Source organism: Gobius niger (assembly GCF_951799975.1).
Source record: "Gobius niger genome assembly, chromosome: 4".
NCBI lineage: Eukaryota > Metazoa > Chordata > Actinopteri > Gobiiformes > Gobiidae > Gobius > Gobius niger.
In genome coordinates this window covers 25056331-25077713 of record NC_136855.1, presented here as the reverse complement: position 1 = coordinate 25077713, position 21383 = coordinate 25056331, and the positions used below count along the sequence as shown (strand labels likewise).

The following is a 21383-nucleotide window of genomic DNA, read 5'->3' as shown; positions in this document are numbered from 1 at the left end:
TGCTGCAGCATTACTTGTATTGCATGTGTGTTATTGTGAACAGTGACAGGCGATAGTGGCTCATAAGGGTGACAAAAATCCCGCTTCATCTCTTCATTTGGCCACAGGTACTGCCACATGGGATTGATTTATATCCATAAAGGCGGCAAAACCATAATAGTGCAAACCATCTCGCTTTGTAAATCTTTTCTGTGAAGTTTAGATTGTTTTAATGCAGTCAACCCTTTGCCAGGGTAGGTCCTTAATAGCGCTGTGTGTAGATATAATAGAGATTAACAATTACAAGAGACTCTGGAAGCGTGTAAACATTTGACAAGCAACAAAATGGTGTCTTTGAATTAATGATAGCACAGTGTAACGGGCTGATTATTCTCATCGCGACTTCTCCAATTAGCTGTTGTTGTGACAGCTCCTCAAGCCTCATCTGTTAATTATTTAAACTTTTTAAACCACATGCAAATAAGAAGCTGATGCTAATGCAATGATGGTGTACACTGTCAGCGTCATGTACCAGAAACCTGGGAGGAAAAGCTTCGAGGCTGTTCATTTGTCTCGTGCGGTTTAAGAAAGTGGAACGAATCATTGTAAGGAAATACTTTTTTACTTTTCTATTTCGATTCAAATTACAACATCTGTATTTGGCAATTATGTTGGCTTTATCAAGCTTACAAAAGTGTCTGTAAACATTAAAGTGCAAAGAATTAGCTTGTATCTTTTAAAGGTTCATGCTACAAGCACTCCAATCACTTAACTTTGCCAATTCATCCATACAGAAAAATAGTAAAACGTTTTTTTTTTTTTTGAGGAAATAAAACAAATAAGCTGTTCATTCTTTACACATGATGCCCCATAGTTTGAAATTTGTGGCAGAAAGGCAAAGTTTTAAAATGGCTTTTTGTGTCAACAAGCCAATCCTATCAATGTCTTACCCTGTAACTTCATGATACTTGTTTAAAATACAAATGAAACAAAAGCAGAATTTCTTTATAAAACACTGAACTGTTCGTATTCTCAAATGTAGAGAACAGTGTCTTGGCTTGAAACACTGGCAATAAAGTTTTGTTCGTTTAGGCCGGAAGGACCCTTGCTGGTTTTGATTTGAGTGTTCATTGCATTTAGGACCATTTCATTAATTCCTGAAAGAGTGTGTACAACAATACATGAGACCCTTTACTGGGGTCTCCTTTGTGCTATTTCTGGCCACTTTTCTTCAGTTCCACCGTTCATTCTCAACAAAGCTGGACAATATGGAAGAGTCCATCAGCACTTGCATCATTTGCGTCAAACAGAAGCCTGGCCTCACATTTCTCAGGGTAAGATTTACACAGAAACAGTAGATTTGCGTGTTTAATGCGTGGTCCCCCCCATCAGGCGTTCTGCTCCTGTGTGACAGCAGCCTATGTGTCCGGCATGTGGCCCAGAGGAGAGTCAGGGGGTCCCAGGAGTCGGTACTTCTCCTCCAGAGAGAGATCAGTGCTGCCGCCCTGCAGGTGAATCAGAGGCTTAGTCTGTAACAGCCCACTGCCTCTGCCTCGCCCCCTCCGCTCCTCCTGGTTCCTACGATTGAACAGGTTTATTCTGTGGTCCAACTCAGGGCTGGCCTTTTCGGAGCCTGTAGGGCTGGGAAGCTTAAGGTTGACGGGGTCCAGACGTTTCTGAGTGAGACTGGAGTCCTCGGAGAGAGAGGAGAGCAGCTCCTGCACCACTGCGCTGGGGTCCTTGCGAGTGTCATGTCCCGAGAAGGCTGGGGGACAGCGGACAGAATAGTTCAGGCTCAGGTCCTGGGCCGTGCTGCTGCAGTCTGTCAGCGAGGAGCCCGGAGTGTGGCTGCTCAGGCTGTGGGGGCGGGCCGTCAGACTGCCGCTGGAGCGGGATATGCTGGCCGAGATGTCACTCAGAGCGCTGCCAACCCGCTCCATGGCCAGCATCGAGTTGGACTGGATGGGATTTGTGTTTGTGGGAAGATGAACGTCGATAGCTGCAGTAGTGATGACCCGCACGCCAACACCTGAGGCGCCCGCTTCTGTGAAAGTGAAGCAGGCCCAGTAACATATGCCTTATTTCACATAATTGATACACCTGATCTACAGTTTTACTTACCACTGCTGGCTTCACTGTAGTATTGGCTGATATAGTTGTTCATGTCATCACGTACAACTGGGTCTGAGGAAAATAAAACGGAAGCAAAATGTAACTGCTTTGTAAGAAAAACAGTGCATGACAACCGTATTAGCCTTCGCTCTGTTGATACTGCGCTCCATGTCAGTGTTAACAGCACAAGTGAGACCAATTGGAAAAATATCATGTGTTACAACATAATATTGACGTAGTTGATTCCTGCCTCGGGCCACAGGTGCTTTATAAGTAAATAGCAGGAAGCGCGCCACATTAGCCGCAGCCTAGTGCACCACGAGTAAACTGGGACAGCAGCGGGTGGGGTGGGTTTCACGGAACAGGAAAATGCGGGTGCAAGAACGAGAGAGAGAGTGGCAGTTCTTTGTTTGGGCAGTAATCCCTCCAGATAAGCAGACCTCAGAGTGTGCGCTGCACGCTGTGTTCTGCTGTGCTCATGTGTGCGCTTGATTGGTCTTGAGCTCACTGTCCACTGGCTGAGTGCGAACCCAGAGTACCCTGAGTGCTAGCCTCTGTCCCTGGGGAGGCAGACTCTGATGGGTAATTTCATTTATTTTTCAGTCTAAAATATTAATCCCTGGGCCACCCCTGGAGAGGAAGCATTGCACTCACTAAAACAAGACTGAGACAATCACTCCACAATTAATAACACATGAGTCTTAAGCAAAAAGAATGGGCTGTCCGGTCTGCATAAAAGCTTCTGCTTCTCTCTGGGATGTCGTCTGTGCTAAAGGAGAGGTGACATGGAGGGGACTCTTTGGTTCAAAGCTATTTTTTGAACCCTGTTAACTATGGTCCCACATCTGCATGACATAAAAATTGGGCAGCAGTGCTCGGTTGGTAGAGAGATCGCAGTTCGCCCACTAGTTAGCATTCAGATCCCACTGTCACCTGTGCATACTGGTGTGCTCTTGAGCAAGGCATATCCCAATTATCAGTCTCTGCCTATTCATATCAGTGTTAATTTCGTCGACTAAAATATTTAGTCTTAATTTTAGTCAAAGAGATATTTTTAACGACTAAAATTGGACTAAAACTATCAATTAAAAGTGTTTCATTTTAGTCGACTAAAATAAGACTAAATAAAAATTAAAGGGAGAGACTAAAATCATCCAAACTTCTATTGACAGCCTGCAAGAGCCTCATATCATGTAAATTCTCTGCCAAAGGATCAGCTCTGAGCTTGTTCATGTGAAGCAGCTCCATGAAGCAGAGGAACAAGATTAAATATGATTATAATGAATATTATCAATGCAAAGTCGACTAAATTCGTCTTAAATTTAGTCGACTAAATTTACTTACAATTTTAGTCGACTAAAACTAGACTAAAATTGAAGATATTTTTTGACTAAAACTAGACTAAAATCAAATTACATTTTCGTCAAAAGACTAAGACTAAAACTAAATTAAAATATGTTGTCAAAATTAACACTGATTCATATGTGTATGGATGTTGTAAGTGCCTGCTTTTGAGTGCATAATGGAGTCAGGAAAGTACTATTCATTGACGACAAATTGACAACTCATTGAGCAACAAAACAAACAAATATTTTAAACAGACTTTAAAGGTTCTGCAAAAGAGTATTTAATCTTGAATCTAAATCAAAACCTTTCGAGCAAAGGTTGTTTTGACCAATGATTAGATACAGTTCACAAGTTTTGACAAGGTGACAAATGATGCTTCTTCTCAGTAAACAAATTTGCTCCCAGTGGGAAATGGGCAAAAGGGTCACTTCAAACCAATGTGAGTGGTTCTAAACGTGCATCCCAAAGCCCATGTTTCTGAAAAAAGCCCCATTTGTTTCGGAAAGCCAGATTTTCCACCATGCCCTTGGGGTAATATTGTGACCATGGCGCCTCTTTCTGTCCTATTGTGGTTTGCAGGTGAAGGGGAACAGATGTTGACAGGGGCCTTCTTCCCTTTTACAAGGCCCAATGCACAGAGCACTCTGTACCTGAAATAGCCTGAGCAGCCCAACTTGGCCAAACTCACCTAAGGGGGGCAGCAGGAGACAGAAGGACCAGGGCAGGGGCTTGATGTGGGGATGTGGTGTTGCAGAACATGCTTGTTTGCCCCAGGACTCACCAGGGCCTAAAAGCTTTCTGCCCTTGTATTGATCCCAGAGCACCTGTGGTCAGAAGGCTGCTGTGTGTGAGCATGAGGGCTAAGAGCCTGGCCTCCAACTTGCTCCAGGCCGACTTCTGCAGATTAACTCAAAACCACTTTGGCATTCAGTCCACCCCATGTTTACCATTATGATTTTTGTATCACAAAATATGTACATGTCTTATGCTGCCCCTCCCTCCACATTTTTCCTCATTGTTATCTCAGGCAAAAGATGTATTTGTCTCTTTTTCACCACTTACAGTACCCATCAAAAGGTGTTTTGTTTTTTCTTTTATGTCAAGACCATTTACAGTGTAGATTCTCACTAAGACATATGGAATTATGTTGATGACTGTTGCACATGTTTTGACATTTTCTTAAAGGGCTTCACGATTTAATCACCAGAAATAGTTTTCATATCACAGGATTGATGAAAACCATTTATGAAGCTCTTCAGGAAAATCCCAAGAATAAAGGGTGGCAATTTTGAAGAATTTGGAATATGAAGCATATTTTGAGTTATTTCAACCTTTCCTACATAATTGCATGTGTTGGTGTACTTTATTGTCCCCGTGGGCAAATGTTTCCTCAGCATTTGACCCATCCCGCGATGCCGCTGGGGCAGCCCATAAGGAGCAGTGGGCGACCACAGTACGGTAACCCTTCTCCCGATGTGGTGCCAGGCAGATGGTCAGAATCACCTGGCTGGAGGACTAACCTATTGTACATGTTTTTTGGGGTAATGGGAAAACCGGCGCATCCAGACAAAAATCCAGGATTTGAACCCCTTCTTGCTGTGAGGCAGGAGCACTAACCTTTCAGCCACTATGTAGTAGTAATAAAAAACTAGTAGAAATTATGACAGGTATGTCAATGTTCAAAAACTACCTGTTGTGGCATGGGGTTCCCTCGGGTTTCGATGGCTGCCTTCATCATCAGACTCCCCAGGAGTCATGCCTTCAACAACCTTAAAGTTTCTCCCTTGTTTGCCCCAGACGTGGTGGATCTGCATGGCTGCTTCTCGCTCAGCAGCAAGATCCAAGTCCTGCTGGGCCAGATGTGCTCTCAGCTGCCTGATCTCAAACTATAACAGAAGAGTTTTGAGACACGTGTTTATAGATTACCTTTAAATCAATCAAGCAGTACATACATTATTAAATATCACACTCCAACCCAATGGCAATCTTAAGATTCAATTTAGTTTTTATTAGGATTTGATCAAATCAATTGATTGTACTTTAATTTATTTTATGTATTTCTTGGGTTGAACTTTATTAACACTTCTCTTGATACATGTTACCTCCCAAATGTAGTACAATGTAATGTGTAATAACTTGTACCTGGGTTATACATAATGTAATATACGACATAAGAACCTAACTCTAACGTTAACCTTAAGGGTCTTATTATGGTACATTATGCACCTCCAAACTACAAATACGTATTATTCTGATGTGTATGTACAACATAGTTATTACATAGCAGAATACACTGTACTAAATTTAATACAGGTACAATGTATCATGGTAGTGTAAAATAAAGTGTGACCCATATTTTATGTACCTGATAATCATATTACACTGCTTCATGAACCTTATACCATATATACAATGAATGAGACCCTTTACCATTGGCATTTACTTGAATAATATTGGACTACTGGACACAGTATTTAAGCCAAAGTCTTGGTTCTTTTTTTAGTCCACTTTGTCAGCAAAATTGACCCTTCAGCAATTAGTACATACAAAATAATATTTTATTAAGCGAGAGTAAAAAGAGCGTAGTTGAGCTTTAGTGATGAGTTGCTGCCCTCTTCTGGCAGAAAACAGAATCATGTTTATTTTACAGGTTGCGCCCAAACCAGTGATGCAGACAGAGTATTCAGGGCAAAAGTCAACAGCTGTGTAATAAACAATACACTCTGGGATTCTCCACAAATACCCACATACATACCAAGGTAATGAGGGCTGTACTCACGGCCTGTTCCTGGCAGATCTGAGTGAGCCGCTCCAGCTGCTCCTCTCTCACGGCTTTAGTTTTCTCACACTGTTGGATCTCCAGCTCCATCTCAACTTTTACTTGCAGCACAAACGCTGACAAGACAGAAAGATACAAAACACACAAGAACGATCAACTTATGTCCCTTGAAGCAAAACACACAAGCGTTTAATGTATCAATAACCTGCATGGCTTTATTTGTGAAGATGATTAAAGGGAGTGTTTATTTTAGAACATCAGATATTTTATATGTGAAGATGATTTGAACAAGTGTTCAAAAAGCGTTTATTACACACTTTTTTCAAATGTGTGTGAAACAAAATATGCATTCTTGATGTCTTCTATCTAAAATGACACTCTACATTGTGGAACAATCCAAGTTACTGTATGTAGCTATGCAACAAGAGCAACTAAGCTGTTGTTAAAACAAAAAACAAAAAGCAAAACTTTGATACATGTAAACAAACATGTCAACTGTATTTTTGTAGTGGCTCATCATAACATGGAATTTGGAACCTAAGTAAGATAAAAAAAAAAAAGAATGTTCTAATGATATAATGGTGATCTTGTGTCCCCAATCAAGCCCAAGGAACAAATCTAGTGCTTGCACATGTTGAAGAGGGTCCATGAAGCTGTGCTATAGGATTAAAAATATCATGACTTTATATACAGTCATCGACTAAACAACATTTTTGTCAAAAGACAAAAACTAAATAAATAAGACATGACAACATGAACACAGGTCTAAAGACCCGTAATAATTACACACACTTTCATTTGGTGTTTAAATTATAGTCCACTCCTTTGTATTCCTGCCCTCTCTGCACCGACACAAACATTGCCACTTCGTATGTCAAGCTAATCCTGCAGGAGACTCAATCTCTCTGCAACAATCACTGAGCCAGTCCCTCAGCTGTACAATATTGGTTGAAGAGTGATTTCTTTTCTTTCCCTCCGAGGTGTGTAGCTGCCTGCCTAACAAGGAAACTCAATCACTCACAAATATATAAGCTAGCAGTTTGAGGTGAAGGCAGAGAAAATCAGGAGTTCATGCCAGCGCATGTTAAGAGGTACACTCCTCTTAGGAAATGCTCTTGTTAAAGTCTTGCACAGAGAAAATCAATGGGGAAGCTGTATTGTGTTCCTGAATAGATTAAGAGTCATTAGTATTCCTAATAGACAATTAGTCGGCTATGTTTAGTTAGTCACACAATTCTATACAAAACCCAGTACTGATTTCTTATTTCTTTACAGTGGTGAGAAATAACAGCTTTCTAAAATGTCATATAAATACATTCATGAATATGTACACTTTACAGTAACACCTAACAACAAATCAGCAACCTTTTTCAGAATACATGTTGGATGCTCTAATCAGAAAAACATGTGTAACAGTAGTAGCAGTAGTTAAGCAGGCGATACTCGAATGAAGATTAAATATACAATTAGATAGCATGGAGTTAAAGTATGGAACAGACATATCCATCTTCTGGATTCATCCACCACATTATTCATGTATGAAAACAAACTAAAACATACATTAATGGCTGAGTATTTTCACTGACTACAGTGCAAATACTGATTGATTGTATGAGTATGTTTGATACTTTGTATTTGACTTGGTATTTTGACTATGTAGAGACTTGGCATGGCTTAAATTTACTTTGTGTTTCTTATTTAATTGTTTCCCTGGGAGTGGTGTTGTTATAAGCCTCCTTGGCTTCTACCTCTCCCATTCACACGCTATGTTATATTCATGCATTTGAATGGATGTTTTTCTTTTTTTTTTTAGGATTTTTCTTTTTTCCTTAAATGGCTACTATACACCTCCCCGGATGTTTTACTCACCTGTTGTGAAGTAAACATAATACTCTGAAGTTAATCTCTAAGTTAAATAAACCTAATTATAAATGATTTAATGTACAGTGTGCCTCCCAACATGTATCAAAGCAGTCTCCATAAAATAAAGGATAACCACTACTGTATTCGTAATTGCCTCTGCATATAATTAACCAGCTGATCAATGAAAGTGTGAATAACAGAGCAGATGTAATTGAGGGATTGTCAATAAATTACACTTTAGAAGAGTAAGTATTTTGTCCAGCTTTGGGACATACTGTAGATTCAAGTAATTGTTAAAATCCTTTTGGATACGTTACCATCAATGATCCTCTTGACTCTCCATATGCGCAGGGTGATGATGAGGCTGATGGCGTCCCAGGGGCTGCTGGGACCATTGGCCACTGTGGAGGCCACCATAGGAGCCAGGGAGAGTACAATGACCGCACCATCAAAGACCTGGGGCAGATGAGCATGTTAAGGATCAGCAGCAGGAGATCCTTAAGGCAAGATAACATGGTGTACCTACCTCTACTTTGTTCTCAATGTAGTCCCATATGCCCAGTACTACAATCCTGAAGACAGTCTAGGAAAGAGAGACAGAAAAACACACCGTTTTATTTAACAACACAGATGAGTTTTCACTGCAGACCCAAAATAACACATAGATATTTTGGAACATATTTGCAGAACCTTTTGTAGTTAAGTGCCAGTAGACTTGGACCATACAAGTACCTTATACATGCATGACAACTACATTAATTTTCTGTTGTACTTTTTGTTTGTAGGCTACATCTGTTTCTGTGTCCACTAATTTCAAAGACATGTGGCTTCAATTACTATCACGATTAAACTATTACTTTCAAGAGATGTCATCTAATTTTGAAACTGTGGCACGAGCTATACATTACTGAGAATGTATGAATATAGTGTATGTTTTAGAAAAAATAGTAAATAAGACAATAAAGGAATTATGTTAGTCGGTAGCGGACTTCTGGATGTTGCATGAGCCGTTTTCATCCTTCATCTTCTTTTTTTAAAGTGATTTTTATTAGAAAAGGATGGCAACATTACAAGGGTAGTACTCCGTCATTCGTAATATAGTCCTTCCCTGATTTTGTTTTATTCAGCATCCTTCATCTCCTAAAGCAAAACAGAACAAAGTCTATTCTTAGGTGATTGTGTTGACAGTAGTGACCCTTTGCTGTGCTGCAATATAAACTCTATTGCCCCTATTGTTGTCATGATGTGATATGTACGAGCGGTTTCTGCTGCTCCATCACAACAGCTAATGTTAGACTCAACAGAGTCAAGGGAGACGGAGCACTGCATCCGCCCACATGTTGCATCCTGTTTTGTAACTGGTTAACATCAGGTGCATGTGTTGCTGTTTCAGATGAATCCTCTCATAGTAATATCAAAGCAGTGGTTCTCAAACTGTGGCACTTGAGCGCCTTCAGGTGGTGCTCGGGCTCATCTGCAATTTCAGACATTTTAATTAGAGACAGTTCCAATTATGATTTAGTAATGCGTATGTGTGAGTTTGGTGTTTTCTGCTTAAGACGTGACCCAGTTTAGACATCATTTAGTCCAATTTAGTCCTGATTTGGTCCTGGCTCGGTGGAATTGATGGTCAAATGTTTTATGAAGAGTTTGAGAACCACAGTATTATAGCAAATGCCAGATTCATTGCTCATGCTGATGCTATTGATAGTGTTCATGAGACATCCCTGGAGGTCAAAACACGCCGTGCTAACGCTTGCTTGGAAGGCTAGCAAGCTAATGTTCCTGCACTGTATGAAGCACCATTGCCTCAAGTTCAAAGCCTGGGTTGTGTTTTTAAATAGTCTTATCAGATACAGCTACCAGTGATTTGTTAAAGAATAAAGGAATAGGCCGTCCGCACAGTAAAGTGAAGATATTACTGTGCAAATTTCGAACAACTCCTGGTATTATTACGCCTTACAATATAATTCCCCCTTTTATCCGCTTAGAAAATCTACATTGTTTTATTTTGTGTAATTATGCTTTTGTAGTGTGACACTTCACGTCACCATATTTAAATAGGGAAAACGTGGAAGAGCTTGGTAGCTTCTATCTTGACCTCGTTTGGAGCTATAGAGGAGAGAGGGAGAGGCTAAATGCTAACGCCGTCTGTGCTGTGTTTACGTGATAGAAGGCACGAGTGAAGATCAGACAGGTACAAATAAACTCGTCTAAGCTAAGGTAAGAACATATCTCAGTATGTAAAAACGGTGGCCTATTCCTTTAAATTCACAAGCTTTTAGGCTGAAAAAACAAAGGAACAGAGCCTTGTATTCCCATAAAGTCTGCACTTTGTTCCATGTTGTTGTCAAGCATCTAAAAACAAATCTGCGAGCAGTTATGGAGCTCTCATGTTTGCAGTACCTCACTATGGTTCCTGCCTCCAGGTGATGTCAATGAAAACTACCTACAGCTTAAAAACAATGTGTGAGTGTGCAGAGTAACAGGTTTATTCTGAAGGAGATACTACCAGGTTTTTTGTTTTCAGTTGTAGACGGTTTTACGATGTGTGAGCTATGAAACGTTTTGATTCAGTGCTAGTAAAAAGAAACAATAGCTTTAAAAGCACTGAACTATGTGTGATATTCTAGATATTCAAAGAAAATAAAAAAGTAATCTCTTCTTTGTGATGAAAAACCTCATTCATTCCATATTTTTAATACATATACAAGTAATATTGAGTTTTGTCAAAACAAAAGTATAAGTAAACAATAAGTTGTATGCACAAATAAAAGCGTGCATTACCTCTGAAAAGAAGAGTGAAAGAATAATAAGGCTAATCCAGTGGATAATGCTGGCAAATTGAAAAGCATTGGAAACTGCAAACAGAATAAAAGAAAGAGTTAAACATTTCTTGACTTTGATAAATCATAAATTCCTAATTCAAGAATTACTCAGTTAAGTTTGTGATTTATATACATCGCCCACTCCTCTGTGAGAGGTATGTGATCTGGGCTGAACAGAGGCCAGTAATCGATGGGACACACTCTTGCTACTATTGACAGTCTGCTTTATTATCACCACTCTCCATCAGTGTCCATCAGCACCATGACAGAGCCTGACAGACCACTGCCCCTAAGACTGCAATAGATGAATGTAGGAAATTAAATGTATCTAAAATCTAAAAATTATTCTCCATGATGTTTTATTTGGTACTCTTGAAGCATATTGTCGCAGTTGCTTGTCTTGTCACTGTCCGGTCAAACTAAGCTGTTAAATGTTAAATCTAAAAGTAACAGTAACATTATCCTAAATGCTTTCATTGGAATGGTACAGTTATAAATCTGCCTTCGCCTTTCACCTCTGCTCTGGATTACTCTGACAGAGCCTTGAGACATTATGAATGACACAGAACATTTAGTGATGCCGATCCAGCACATGGGGCTTCCCAGGTGTGATGGGAGCCTCACAGTGTACGGTACTACTGAAAAAAGAATATGTCTGCTCAGCAAATAAAGAAGTATATTTACATTGTAGGAGTTTGGTGTCTATGAGGAGCTCCAGAGACAGAAAGAGCACCACCAGGATGACACAGGCCACTAAGACACAGTTGAAGCCAGCACTCAGCAGACAGACCTGCCATACAGCGACACGGTGGCCACAGCACGGCTTCAACCAGTTTGACCTAAGGGGGAAACATGTTAGTCAAAATGTAGCCCATTCCCCACATACACAAGCCAGGCATAAAGTTTTAAACTGTAGAGTACAATTAGGGATGAGACGATAAACAGTAATTTTGGTCAACGCGATAAAAAAATGCAGGAATGAATTGATCGCCACATTTTTTGATTATTGTGCTAGAAGATAATAGCTAAATCCGGGAGTGGGTACCTAATCCATGGAGATGTGACTAAAGTCAGCAGTATTTAAGATTTCCGTAGGTTAGTTCCTCATCCAAATCCATTTGAATACCCACTGCATAAATAGCATTGTCTGTGTCGAGCTGCTCATTAGCCAAATGTTTTGTATTGAGTACAGTATATCAGTATAGTATAGTCAGTATAGTCCAAAATGTTACACAGTGTGCCTTTTAATATTTTATGTCTCACTTGATATGACATTTACAGCAGACAATGAAGAGGAATATTTAATAATTGCCCAATACCCATCATTTCTGCAGTTTCAGTGACTTTTTAAACCATAGGCAAATATCGTGATAATATCGTTAATCGCAATTAATTTGGCCAAGATAATCGTGATCCCAAATTTCATTATCGTCCCATCCCTAAGCACAATGGGAGAGGCACAAGTGGCACATCAATGATGCGTTTCATGAGCAAAATAAAACATCCCAATGTGTCCAACAGAGGGCGGTAGAGTACATGCATGTGACAGGTGATGTCTAATTGAAAGGGTCCACACAGAGGGCCATAGCGGAGGGATGGACGTGGTCCGACACAGAGAGGACAGTGAAGCCCTGTGATCCTCTGACCATTAGCGCAGCGGGTGGAGGGAATCTAAATGAAGGCCTTTTACATGGAGCTGAATTGAGTCTCTGTAGAAGATTTAGAAGAACGTGATTCACCCAGGCTCTACCACACAAGGAAAGCAACAAATCATTCCCATCTAAGGGGTTGGTGCTGTTAATTCTTTTGGAAACTGTACTAAAACGTGTACCTGACGTGTGACACAAATACACTTGAACATTAGGTATTTTAATGGTACCTATGTCGTGTCAATAATTATAGAGTGCCATAAATCAGAATAGTAATGTTCAGGAATTACATAAGAGAGAGAGAAAAAAATAACAGTACTCTTTAGGATTTTTTTGTGCAGTGGCTGCCTAGCAACTTTCTATCTATATAGTATCCCTGTGTCAGAACCCACCAGGCATCTAAACATGGATTTGGTATCACAACGGTGCCTTTTACGGAGCTCAGCCCATTAATCAACGCTTCATTGTGCACTTCATTTCCAAGATACACAAACAAAATAACTAAAAAATAACTCAAACTGGCTATTTGTCTAGATCAGGGGTAACTAGATACAGGCACAGGTGTCACTATTGGCATTTGTGCAGAAATAGGAACACTGACTGACAGATGTGTAAACTGGGGTCTTATAAGCCTCAAGGCATTTTCAGGTGTTTAGTTCCTGTAACTGCACTGTGCTGCAATTACATTGCTTTACATGTAAACAAAATAAATGAATGTTACATTGGTATATTCCCTAAGATGAACCTCTGCCATAGATATAACCATTTAGCTGAATTGCCGTAGAAATTCAAATTTACTTATAAGACAAAACAGAACTTACTGCTTTTGTTAGTTCTGACAAAAATCCTGTATACACCAATAATATATGTCTCGATGCAGGCTCGATATTACTAATTTAAATATTAGAAAAAGGGGGTTATAGGTGGGGTTATCAAAGGTCACGTATATATGGATTGTCTCAGAGGGACATGAGGTGTAAAACCTATACAACATCAGCATATGGGGCGACAGTGGCACAGATGGTAGAGAGGGTCGTCTCATGATCGGAAGGTTCGAATCCCACCTCCTGAAAGTGCACATTGTAGTTGTGTCCTTGGGCAAGACACTTCACCCACATTGCCCCCAATGTCTGCGTACATTGGTGTATGAATGAGAGTATGAATGGGTGAGTGGATCCTTGCTGTGAAGCGCTTTGAGTGCCTAATGTAAATGGAAAAGCGCTATATAAGTTGAGACCATTTACCATATCAGAGATATTTTACTGTGGAAAAGTGGAAAGAGAAAACACAAAGAAGAAATCTCCGCCAAGTAACATTACCGAAAATGGGTGATATTGAATTTGTCATTTAATTTCTCTCTAGAGCCAAAATTACTCTCATCTTTACCTATATATATCTCCGCACCTTGTTCTTCCAGACGAGCAACTACATGTTGTGGTGGTGGACGCTGCGCGAGACAATGGCTCTCACCAGTGCCCCAGCTGGAGTGGAAATTTGGCTGTGTCTGATACCTTTCCCCTCTCCCTGTTCACTGGCAAGGACCAGACAGACGCTGGCACGATTTTACTTCCTCTGAACGTCATGTCTTCATTCTCTCAGTGCCGGCGTTAACATTGTGATTCAATAGCTTATGAGTGCCTTATGCATGTATTTTTGCACATATTTTTACACTTTCAACCTATGTAAGTGAACCTCACTCACAGTACTATCTTAGCGGTCTCTATCCAAATCAAAAATTATCATACAGTATTACTTTTCTCATTTTGATCTACTAGGGAGTTATAATTAATGATCCTAAGTAAATTAGTGTTTCTTTGAGACACGTTTGGCTGCACTGCATAAACAATCCGGGCACACTATATGTATTTCCTCCTCCTTCTGTTCTGTTTTGGCTTCAACAAAACATTTCTATGAGTCTTGGAAGCTTATAATTCGATATTATACACACATTGAAAAACAATGCAAACTTCTTCAGAATCTACATGTGATGATGGAAAGCACGGAAAACTTAAAACGAGAGGTGAGAGACACTGGTCAGGCATGTTCAGCTTCGGCATACTGCGCAGTCGATACAATGTGTTTAGATTAAAGTTATCATAACTGTCGAAAGGTCCAGACCTTAGGCTACTGGAAAAGTTTAAAGTAATTTTACTATTCACCCAAAATCTTGTAATCTTTGACATCAACAGTTTATCATCTATATATTGGGGATGAAGTGTCTACTCTGAACAATGATAATATGAAATGACAGATAAGGTTTTAAAGATAATTTCTAACTCGAATTTCTGTTTCCAAAATGATACACGAGTGCATTCTTGTGTGTTGTGGGTTGATATAGCTGTCAGAATGAACTGCTGCTGCTGAGATTGAGTGGTGCTGGCCAGGGAAACAGGGGAGGCAGATTAAATCAGTGGTAATCGATAGCAGCATGTCCAATGAGCCACCAAATACTGGGACTGTCAGACTCCAGCATCTGATGGTCCTATCTGATAAACTACTTCTCTGCAGTACAGAGAGAGAGGCCCACGTTTATTCCGACAGACGGAAAACTGTGTGTTCTCTCTGCACATGCTGGACTCACAAAACCAGTGACTTTTGGTATTACTTTGTTTTCCATCTAACCTAATAATATCATACACTAATGTACAATACTACTCCAGTGCCAACACCGTTCTCCTTGAATAAAACTTTACATTTATTACGCATACAAAATCCCACCGCACCATGCTAAAGCGAGTACAGAAAAAGCCACATCTACTGTCAAATCAACAGGTGACGCACCAAACTGAAAAGTCTTACTATAAATAAGCGGCTCTGATTGAACCGTCCTAAAATCGGGCGGTGGAAATAATTTGCTGTGAGCATGATTTCAAACACTCCCATATGAAAATCCCATTTGAAAAGAAAATATGAGCGGCTGACTTGCCAGGTCACATTATTGGAACCTGGGGCCCTCACCACAGCGAATCCTCATAAACCATCTGGTCTTGGGTCCAACCCCACATCTTCTATTGGAAACAGCCGGATCAACAACATATGCTTTTGGCTGCGTGTCTGGCAACTATGCACGCATTCGTAGGGGGTAGATGACATCACTTCATCGCTCAGGGTGCTGCTGGTCAGGCATGGACTCACCTTGAAACAACGCAAAGTCAAAGCACAAAACAGATGCACATGTGCCTTGACCTCAGGGGTTTTTATTGTTATTTTGCTGATTTGCTGATATTAATAGAGGATATAGATAGCATAAAATTGATCTTCTACACAGTAGCATTTTTCAACAACTCCAGAAAAGCACCTGGTGACTTTTTTACACAGCCTTTTTGGATCAGTTCCCAGTGAAAGCAACAAACTAACAAATAAAACCAACTCTCTTCAAAGCTATTGAAGAGAGTCTTTTTCTAGAAACCAGCAGGATACTTCGCAAATGCAAGCTATTTCGACACAAGGAAGTCTCTAGTCTCCAAAATTAAGCAAATAAACAAAACTGCCTGATGGCTGGAGAGAGAGTGGGCAACTATTAAAGTGCTGAACACAAGCCTATGCCACCTTAGTCTTTCCAGCATATCCACGGACAGGAAGATGGATGTCCCCAACTCTATTAATAACTACACTCCACTTACCATGGCGCCAAAACAGCTAACAGTGCAGCTGCCCCCTGATGCTACCTGAAACAACCACCACCCATAAAGTCGCCCACGTCTTTCATCTCCTGTAATAAAATATGGATTTTACTGCAGATGTCCACAAGGGTTGAATGAGGGACACTGTTGTGCCAGTTATAGGCCTTTTCTACGAGTACCATCTTGTCTGCCCTGCGTGGCTCCAGTGGTTTTCCACTACAGAAAAGGAGTCTTCGTGATGCGGACCCACAGGGCGCAATGACAACAATGGAAGCTGTCAGAGAAGGCTGCAGGCCACGAGGAAAGCACTATGGACAACATTTTGAAAGAGATTGTGAAGTATTCTGAAGTGGCAAGCCATTAACGAGGAAACAAACTGCTAAAAGACAGGTAAGGGGGTTCATGTTCAACCACACGATTATTAGGCCCATTAGATGCTATTGCAGCTACGAAATGCCACAACGTGTGTACTATGGATGTTTAATATGGCTGCCTTGTCTGTCCTGTGGCGACTGGTGTCATGATTCGTACCTAACCTGCTTACAAAGGAGGTGGTTTGGGGGGCGGTAGCAGGAACTAAAAAAGCACCTGGCCTGAGATGTTGGCACCCTGGGGGAATGTGCAAAAGTCGAGCAGATATTAATGAAAAGAGACTCTTGTTATTGTGCCATCTTTCAGTTTATTTTTTCACCTTGAGATCTATAACACACTAAAGGATTGTAAATAGATGGAAAAGTTAGTGCAAAGGGCATCATGGCAGTGCACTATTGTTCCTAATGAGGTGTGACAGCTCAGTATAAAGGGGAATATGAAGTGAAGCATGATTACAACGGATTAGATAACCACCACCACTGACAGAGTTTGGCCTTGTTTCTGCTTTCTCCCAGCGCCTAAATGCTCTGTGTGCTGGCTCTCTGGTCATGCATGGTCTTACAGTATATGTATCTGAGTAACTGTGTGCTGCTGTCATGGGGAGTCAAGGCAGTGTGCAGGATGAGAGAGAGCGTTAAGGTCAGCTCCACCTTCACAATGCTACAGGCGTGGATATGCAAACATGGCTGACAGGAGGTGCTTCATCACATGGTGGCAGCTTGACATAGAGGTCTTTCCTTTTGATTAATCCCCTGCATTTGCTCCTCGCTAAAAGGCAACACAGTCTTAAAGGTGATATTGTTGCCTGGTAAACTGGTAAAACAGTTGATCAATTAAGGCAGTTAATGATAAACTATCCACATCATTAAAATTACTGAATTAATTAAATAACTGAATGAATAACTTGAATAACTTTGTCTTATTATGATAAAAAAAAATTATTGATTTGACAACGCACATTCTGTTAGGGAACAATTCTTATATAAACAAGAGCTTTTTCTCCATTAATAAAAATGAACCATCACGAACCATAAGTTTAAACGATTAATCATTTTAAGAAGTTGCTCAATTTTATGTTTATTTGACATTCATTCTGTTAGATCTCAGATGGCACTTTATCTTCTTTCCTCTACACAACTTCACGATAAATTAGTATTGTGGTTTTGTGGTCGGTTAGGCGTCGACGGACGGATCGGTGCAGCATCAGCGGCAGTGATGCAGTCGCTGCATTGGACAGTTGTGGTGACGAGGGAGTTGATTCGGGGGCAAAGTTCTTAATTTTCTGGTCAATCTATGTTCCTACCATCACCTATGGTCATGAGATCTGGGTAATGACTGACAGGACACAAGCGGTGATGAGTTTCCTTTGCAGGGTGGCTGGGCACTCCCTCAGAGATAGGGTGAGGAACTCAATCTCCCGGGAGGAGCTCGGAGTAGAGCCACTGCTCCTTCACATCGAAAGGAGCCAGTTGAAGTGGCCTGTTGGTCTGTTTCGGATGTCTCCTGGTTGCTTCCCTGGGGAGGTGTTACGGGCATGTCCCATTGGGAGGAGGCCCCTGGGAAGACCGAGGGGACGCTGGAGGGATGTCTCTGAGCAGAACAGCTGGAAGAAGTGTGCGTGGAAGGGGATGTCTGGGCACAGACTGCTGCCTCCGTGACCCAATCCGAATAAAGCGAAAGAAAATGGATGGATGGATTTCACACACCTCTGAACTACCTTTAAAGCCCCTTCCACACCAACGCAATAATCAGCAGTCGGGAATGGTCAGCATTGTGCTGCTATCGGACTGGTTCTAGGGTTCAGGTCGCTTCAGTGTAGATGTTGCTCTTAACAGGTGGGAGGGGACAGACAAGAGACCTGAGCAGACGAATTGTCGCCATGCCCCAGGTCAGGTGAGTGTGAACCCTCCTGTAGAGATTGCTAGTTCACATAAAGTTCCCACTTTTCCAAATTATATATTTTTCCTTTTATTTACTGATAAATCAATATCGTAATTATTGTGACAGGTATATTGGAGTGTCATACTATTAACTGTGAATGCTGCTATCTAGGACTCTTCTTCTCAGCATCATTTCACACAGCTGTGAAGGAAGAGCACTAGCACAGGCCTCATTCTCCTTTGAGATGAGTTCAACGATCTCGTAATCCGATAAACAACTGCAAAGTCATATTGTATATAGGCTTGATATTTCTCATACATTATTCCAATCTGCCAAAGTTGAAAAACACGCCCACTGCCATAAAACATGATGATGGCAGAGTGGTGTTCATGAATGTCATTTAGGAGGGCTGATGGCTGCAGCCGTTGGAGAGGAGAGATCGATATAGTAATAAGGAGACGAAGGCGGAGGCATAATCGACACCCGCCCAGTGGTGCTGAAATACGCACATTCAAATAGAGAGTAGCTGTAGAGGGCTGAGGCTGACTGACACTTTCACTGAGACACTATCACTGAATCTGACTGATCCTAATGGCAATGAAGTGAGACAAGGCCTATTATCTTTTTGCATTCACAGTGCTTCTCCTAAAGAAACCCTAACCTTTTTCTTTTTTTTTTTTAACTAATGTCCTGACAGCAAGGTTAATGTGTTCCCTATAGCTATTACAAACCTATGACATCAAAGACTGGATCATCAATTAACAGTTTTATGTTTACTTTTCTTTGTTCGATGGCTGCCCCGAGTAACACAGGACTAGTATGTAGTTACTCTCTTAGTCTCTTAATCTATGGGAATGTCCCTTACAGAAAGGAGTATGTACTGTGTGTGTTTAAAATCCTTGATAATACAAATAAATAAAGCTTTGATACATAAATTTGATACATTTTTAGGTGATTCCACATTGGGCTGCTTGATTATTGAAAAAATAGCAATCACAAATCACAATTATTTTATTCATAAATGAAATCTTGATTATTAACGACTATTTGTTGCCTTTAAAAAAAAAAACTCTAAAAAGAACGATGCTGAATATTTTCTGTTTTCTGAAGAGTCATAAAAGCATAAATGATTTCAAGTATGCCTTGATTGAGGAAAGGTGTCTGTTTCACACCTGCCCCCTGCTGGCCAGCCCTCATACCTGCGCAAGTAAACTGAGCAGCAAGGCCTGATCACATCATCACACAGGGCTGTTTTTATGTCAGGTTAAGCATGAGCCATGGCATGTCAAATGCGAAGGGAATATAATCCCAGCGGCCTGAAATAAGGCAAGTTTTCTTTGCTTGGTGAGCTCACTTTGGATGGACAAGCGGGAGGGCATCCTTTATAATCAAAAAGGATTTTTGGAATGCATTGTGCTGAAGTGCTGTGCTCTGTCTAGTCAAGACTATTGTCGACTGTATTTTGTGTCGTTTTATAATCCTGGCTTGGTGTTAGTTTGTCAGATATATTGTAGCTGTTGAAATTGTACTGTTTGTCTTTTTGAATAAAAATTAAAAAAAATATTATGCTTTTTTTTTAATCATTTAGTGTAATAATCGAAATCGTAATTGAATTTTGATTAATTGGACCGCCCTAAGTCCACATACATGTCTGTATTTGATTTGAATATTTCTTTGTGTTTGACAGTGTGTCATGAGAGGACAGATTTGTTTCAGGCCAGACTCTTGGCCACTTAGAAAAGTGACTAATGTATAAGATTAGCACATCGTTTAAAGTTTATACTAATGTAACATCCACCCTGCTAAAGCTCAGTCTGGTGGATGTAAGGAGAATTTAATTAAAACTAAAAGAAAAAATGATGACTTTTACAACTCCCTCTGGCAGCTTTTATATGCAGACGTATTGCACTAATGACTTCAATATGAAAAAATAGTAACTCCATCACAGTAAGCACAGTTTGAGTTAATGGAGCTCACTGGTAAAATGACCTTGGCCACAGCAAGCGGTAAATCTGCCATTACATCTGCATACGACAGGAGCTCTTCCTGCGTCCGCCTTGAGACCAATGATAAGAGATTTAGAGGATTTTTTTTTACCATATCACTACATTTGTTTGTGATTACTCAATAGCTGCTGCACTACAGCTATGAAACCCGTGTCATTGGCAACTCCAAGACAAAGAGATGCGGCCTTGCATTATTGCATGTGTAATTCCATGTCGGTCTTAGTGGATTCGATTTGATGACAATGAATTTTCAAAAGATCACACAGCAATATTTATCACTCCACACATACTTTTTATTCTACAGGAGCCTATGAGGTAAAATACTAAGCAGATGGAGGCGACAGAAAACTATTAACGGTATGCAGAAGGATGGAAAAATACATGCTACTGTTAGTCAGGTCACATTAGGGAGCTGCAGGCTGTAACACTAGCCTACAGTGAGTGTGCGTCTGTGATAACCATCTGTTTCTGCACATTATTGGCCAAATAAATTGAGCAAATAGACTGAGACCTGATTTGGTGTCAAACGGTGAACCTGGCAATGGTAACGGCAACTATGTGTAAATGTGTGGCAAGTGCCCGAGTTGGATCATTATTCAAGCTTATGGTGTTTGTGGACCTCATAGGAAGAGTTTGAACTGAGCGCCAGGTTTGAGTCATTCTGCTGGATAGAATAGAAAAACTGACTAAGCACTTTTCTGTTGTTAATACTGTGTACAATTAGTCCAATATGCAGACAAAAGTAATTATATTCCTTGACATGTTGTAGAGACACATTTAAATTAGTCTATCACAACACAATACTTTTGCATGAACCGTCAAAGATCGACAAAACCACAATCATAGTAATTACTGTATATTATAGAGCCAAGCAGTCAAACAAGATGCGAATGATGTAATATTATTGGCATTTGGCTCTGGCTGGCCCACTGTCAGATACTATA

At 40.5% G+C, this 21383-nt stretch overlaps 1 protein-coding gene across 1 annotated transcript in view; it reads right to left on the bottom strand.

Moving 5' to 3' along the window:
- Positions 1-581: 581 nt before the first annotated feature.
- Positions 582-21383, bottom strand: part of LOC306962651 (transmembrane protein 266-like) — a 28705-nt gene continuing 7903 nt past the window's right edge. The window contains exons 4-11 of the mRNA XM_079555865.1: positions 11593-11747; positions 10868-10941; positions 8607-8663; positions 8398-8536; positions 6218-6333; positions 5129-5324; positions 2101-2163; positions 582-2023 (exon numbers count right to left, since the gene is read on the bottom strand). Coding sequence (XP_079411991.1) covers positions 1398-2023; positions 2101-2163; positions 5129-5324; positions 6218-6333; positions 8398-8536; positions 8607-8663; positions 10868-10941; positions 11593-11747 — 1426 coding nt within the window. The 3' untranslated portion in view covers positions 582-1397. The remainder of the gene's footprint in view (positions 2024-2100; positions 2164-5128; positions 5325-6217; positions 6334-8397; positions 8537-8606; positions 8664-10867; positions 10942-11592; positions 11748-21383) is intronic.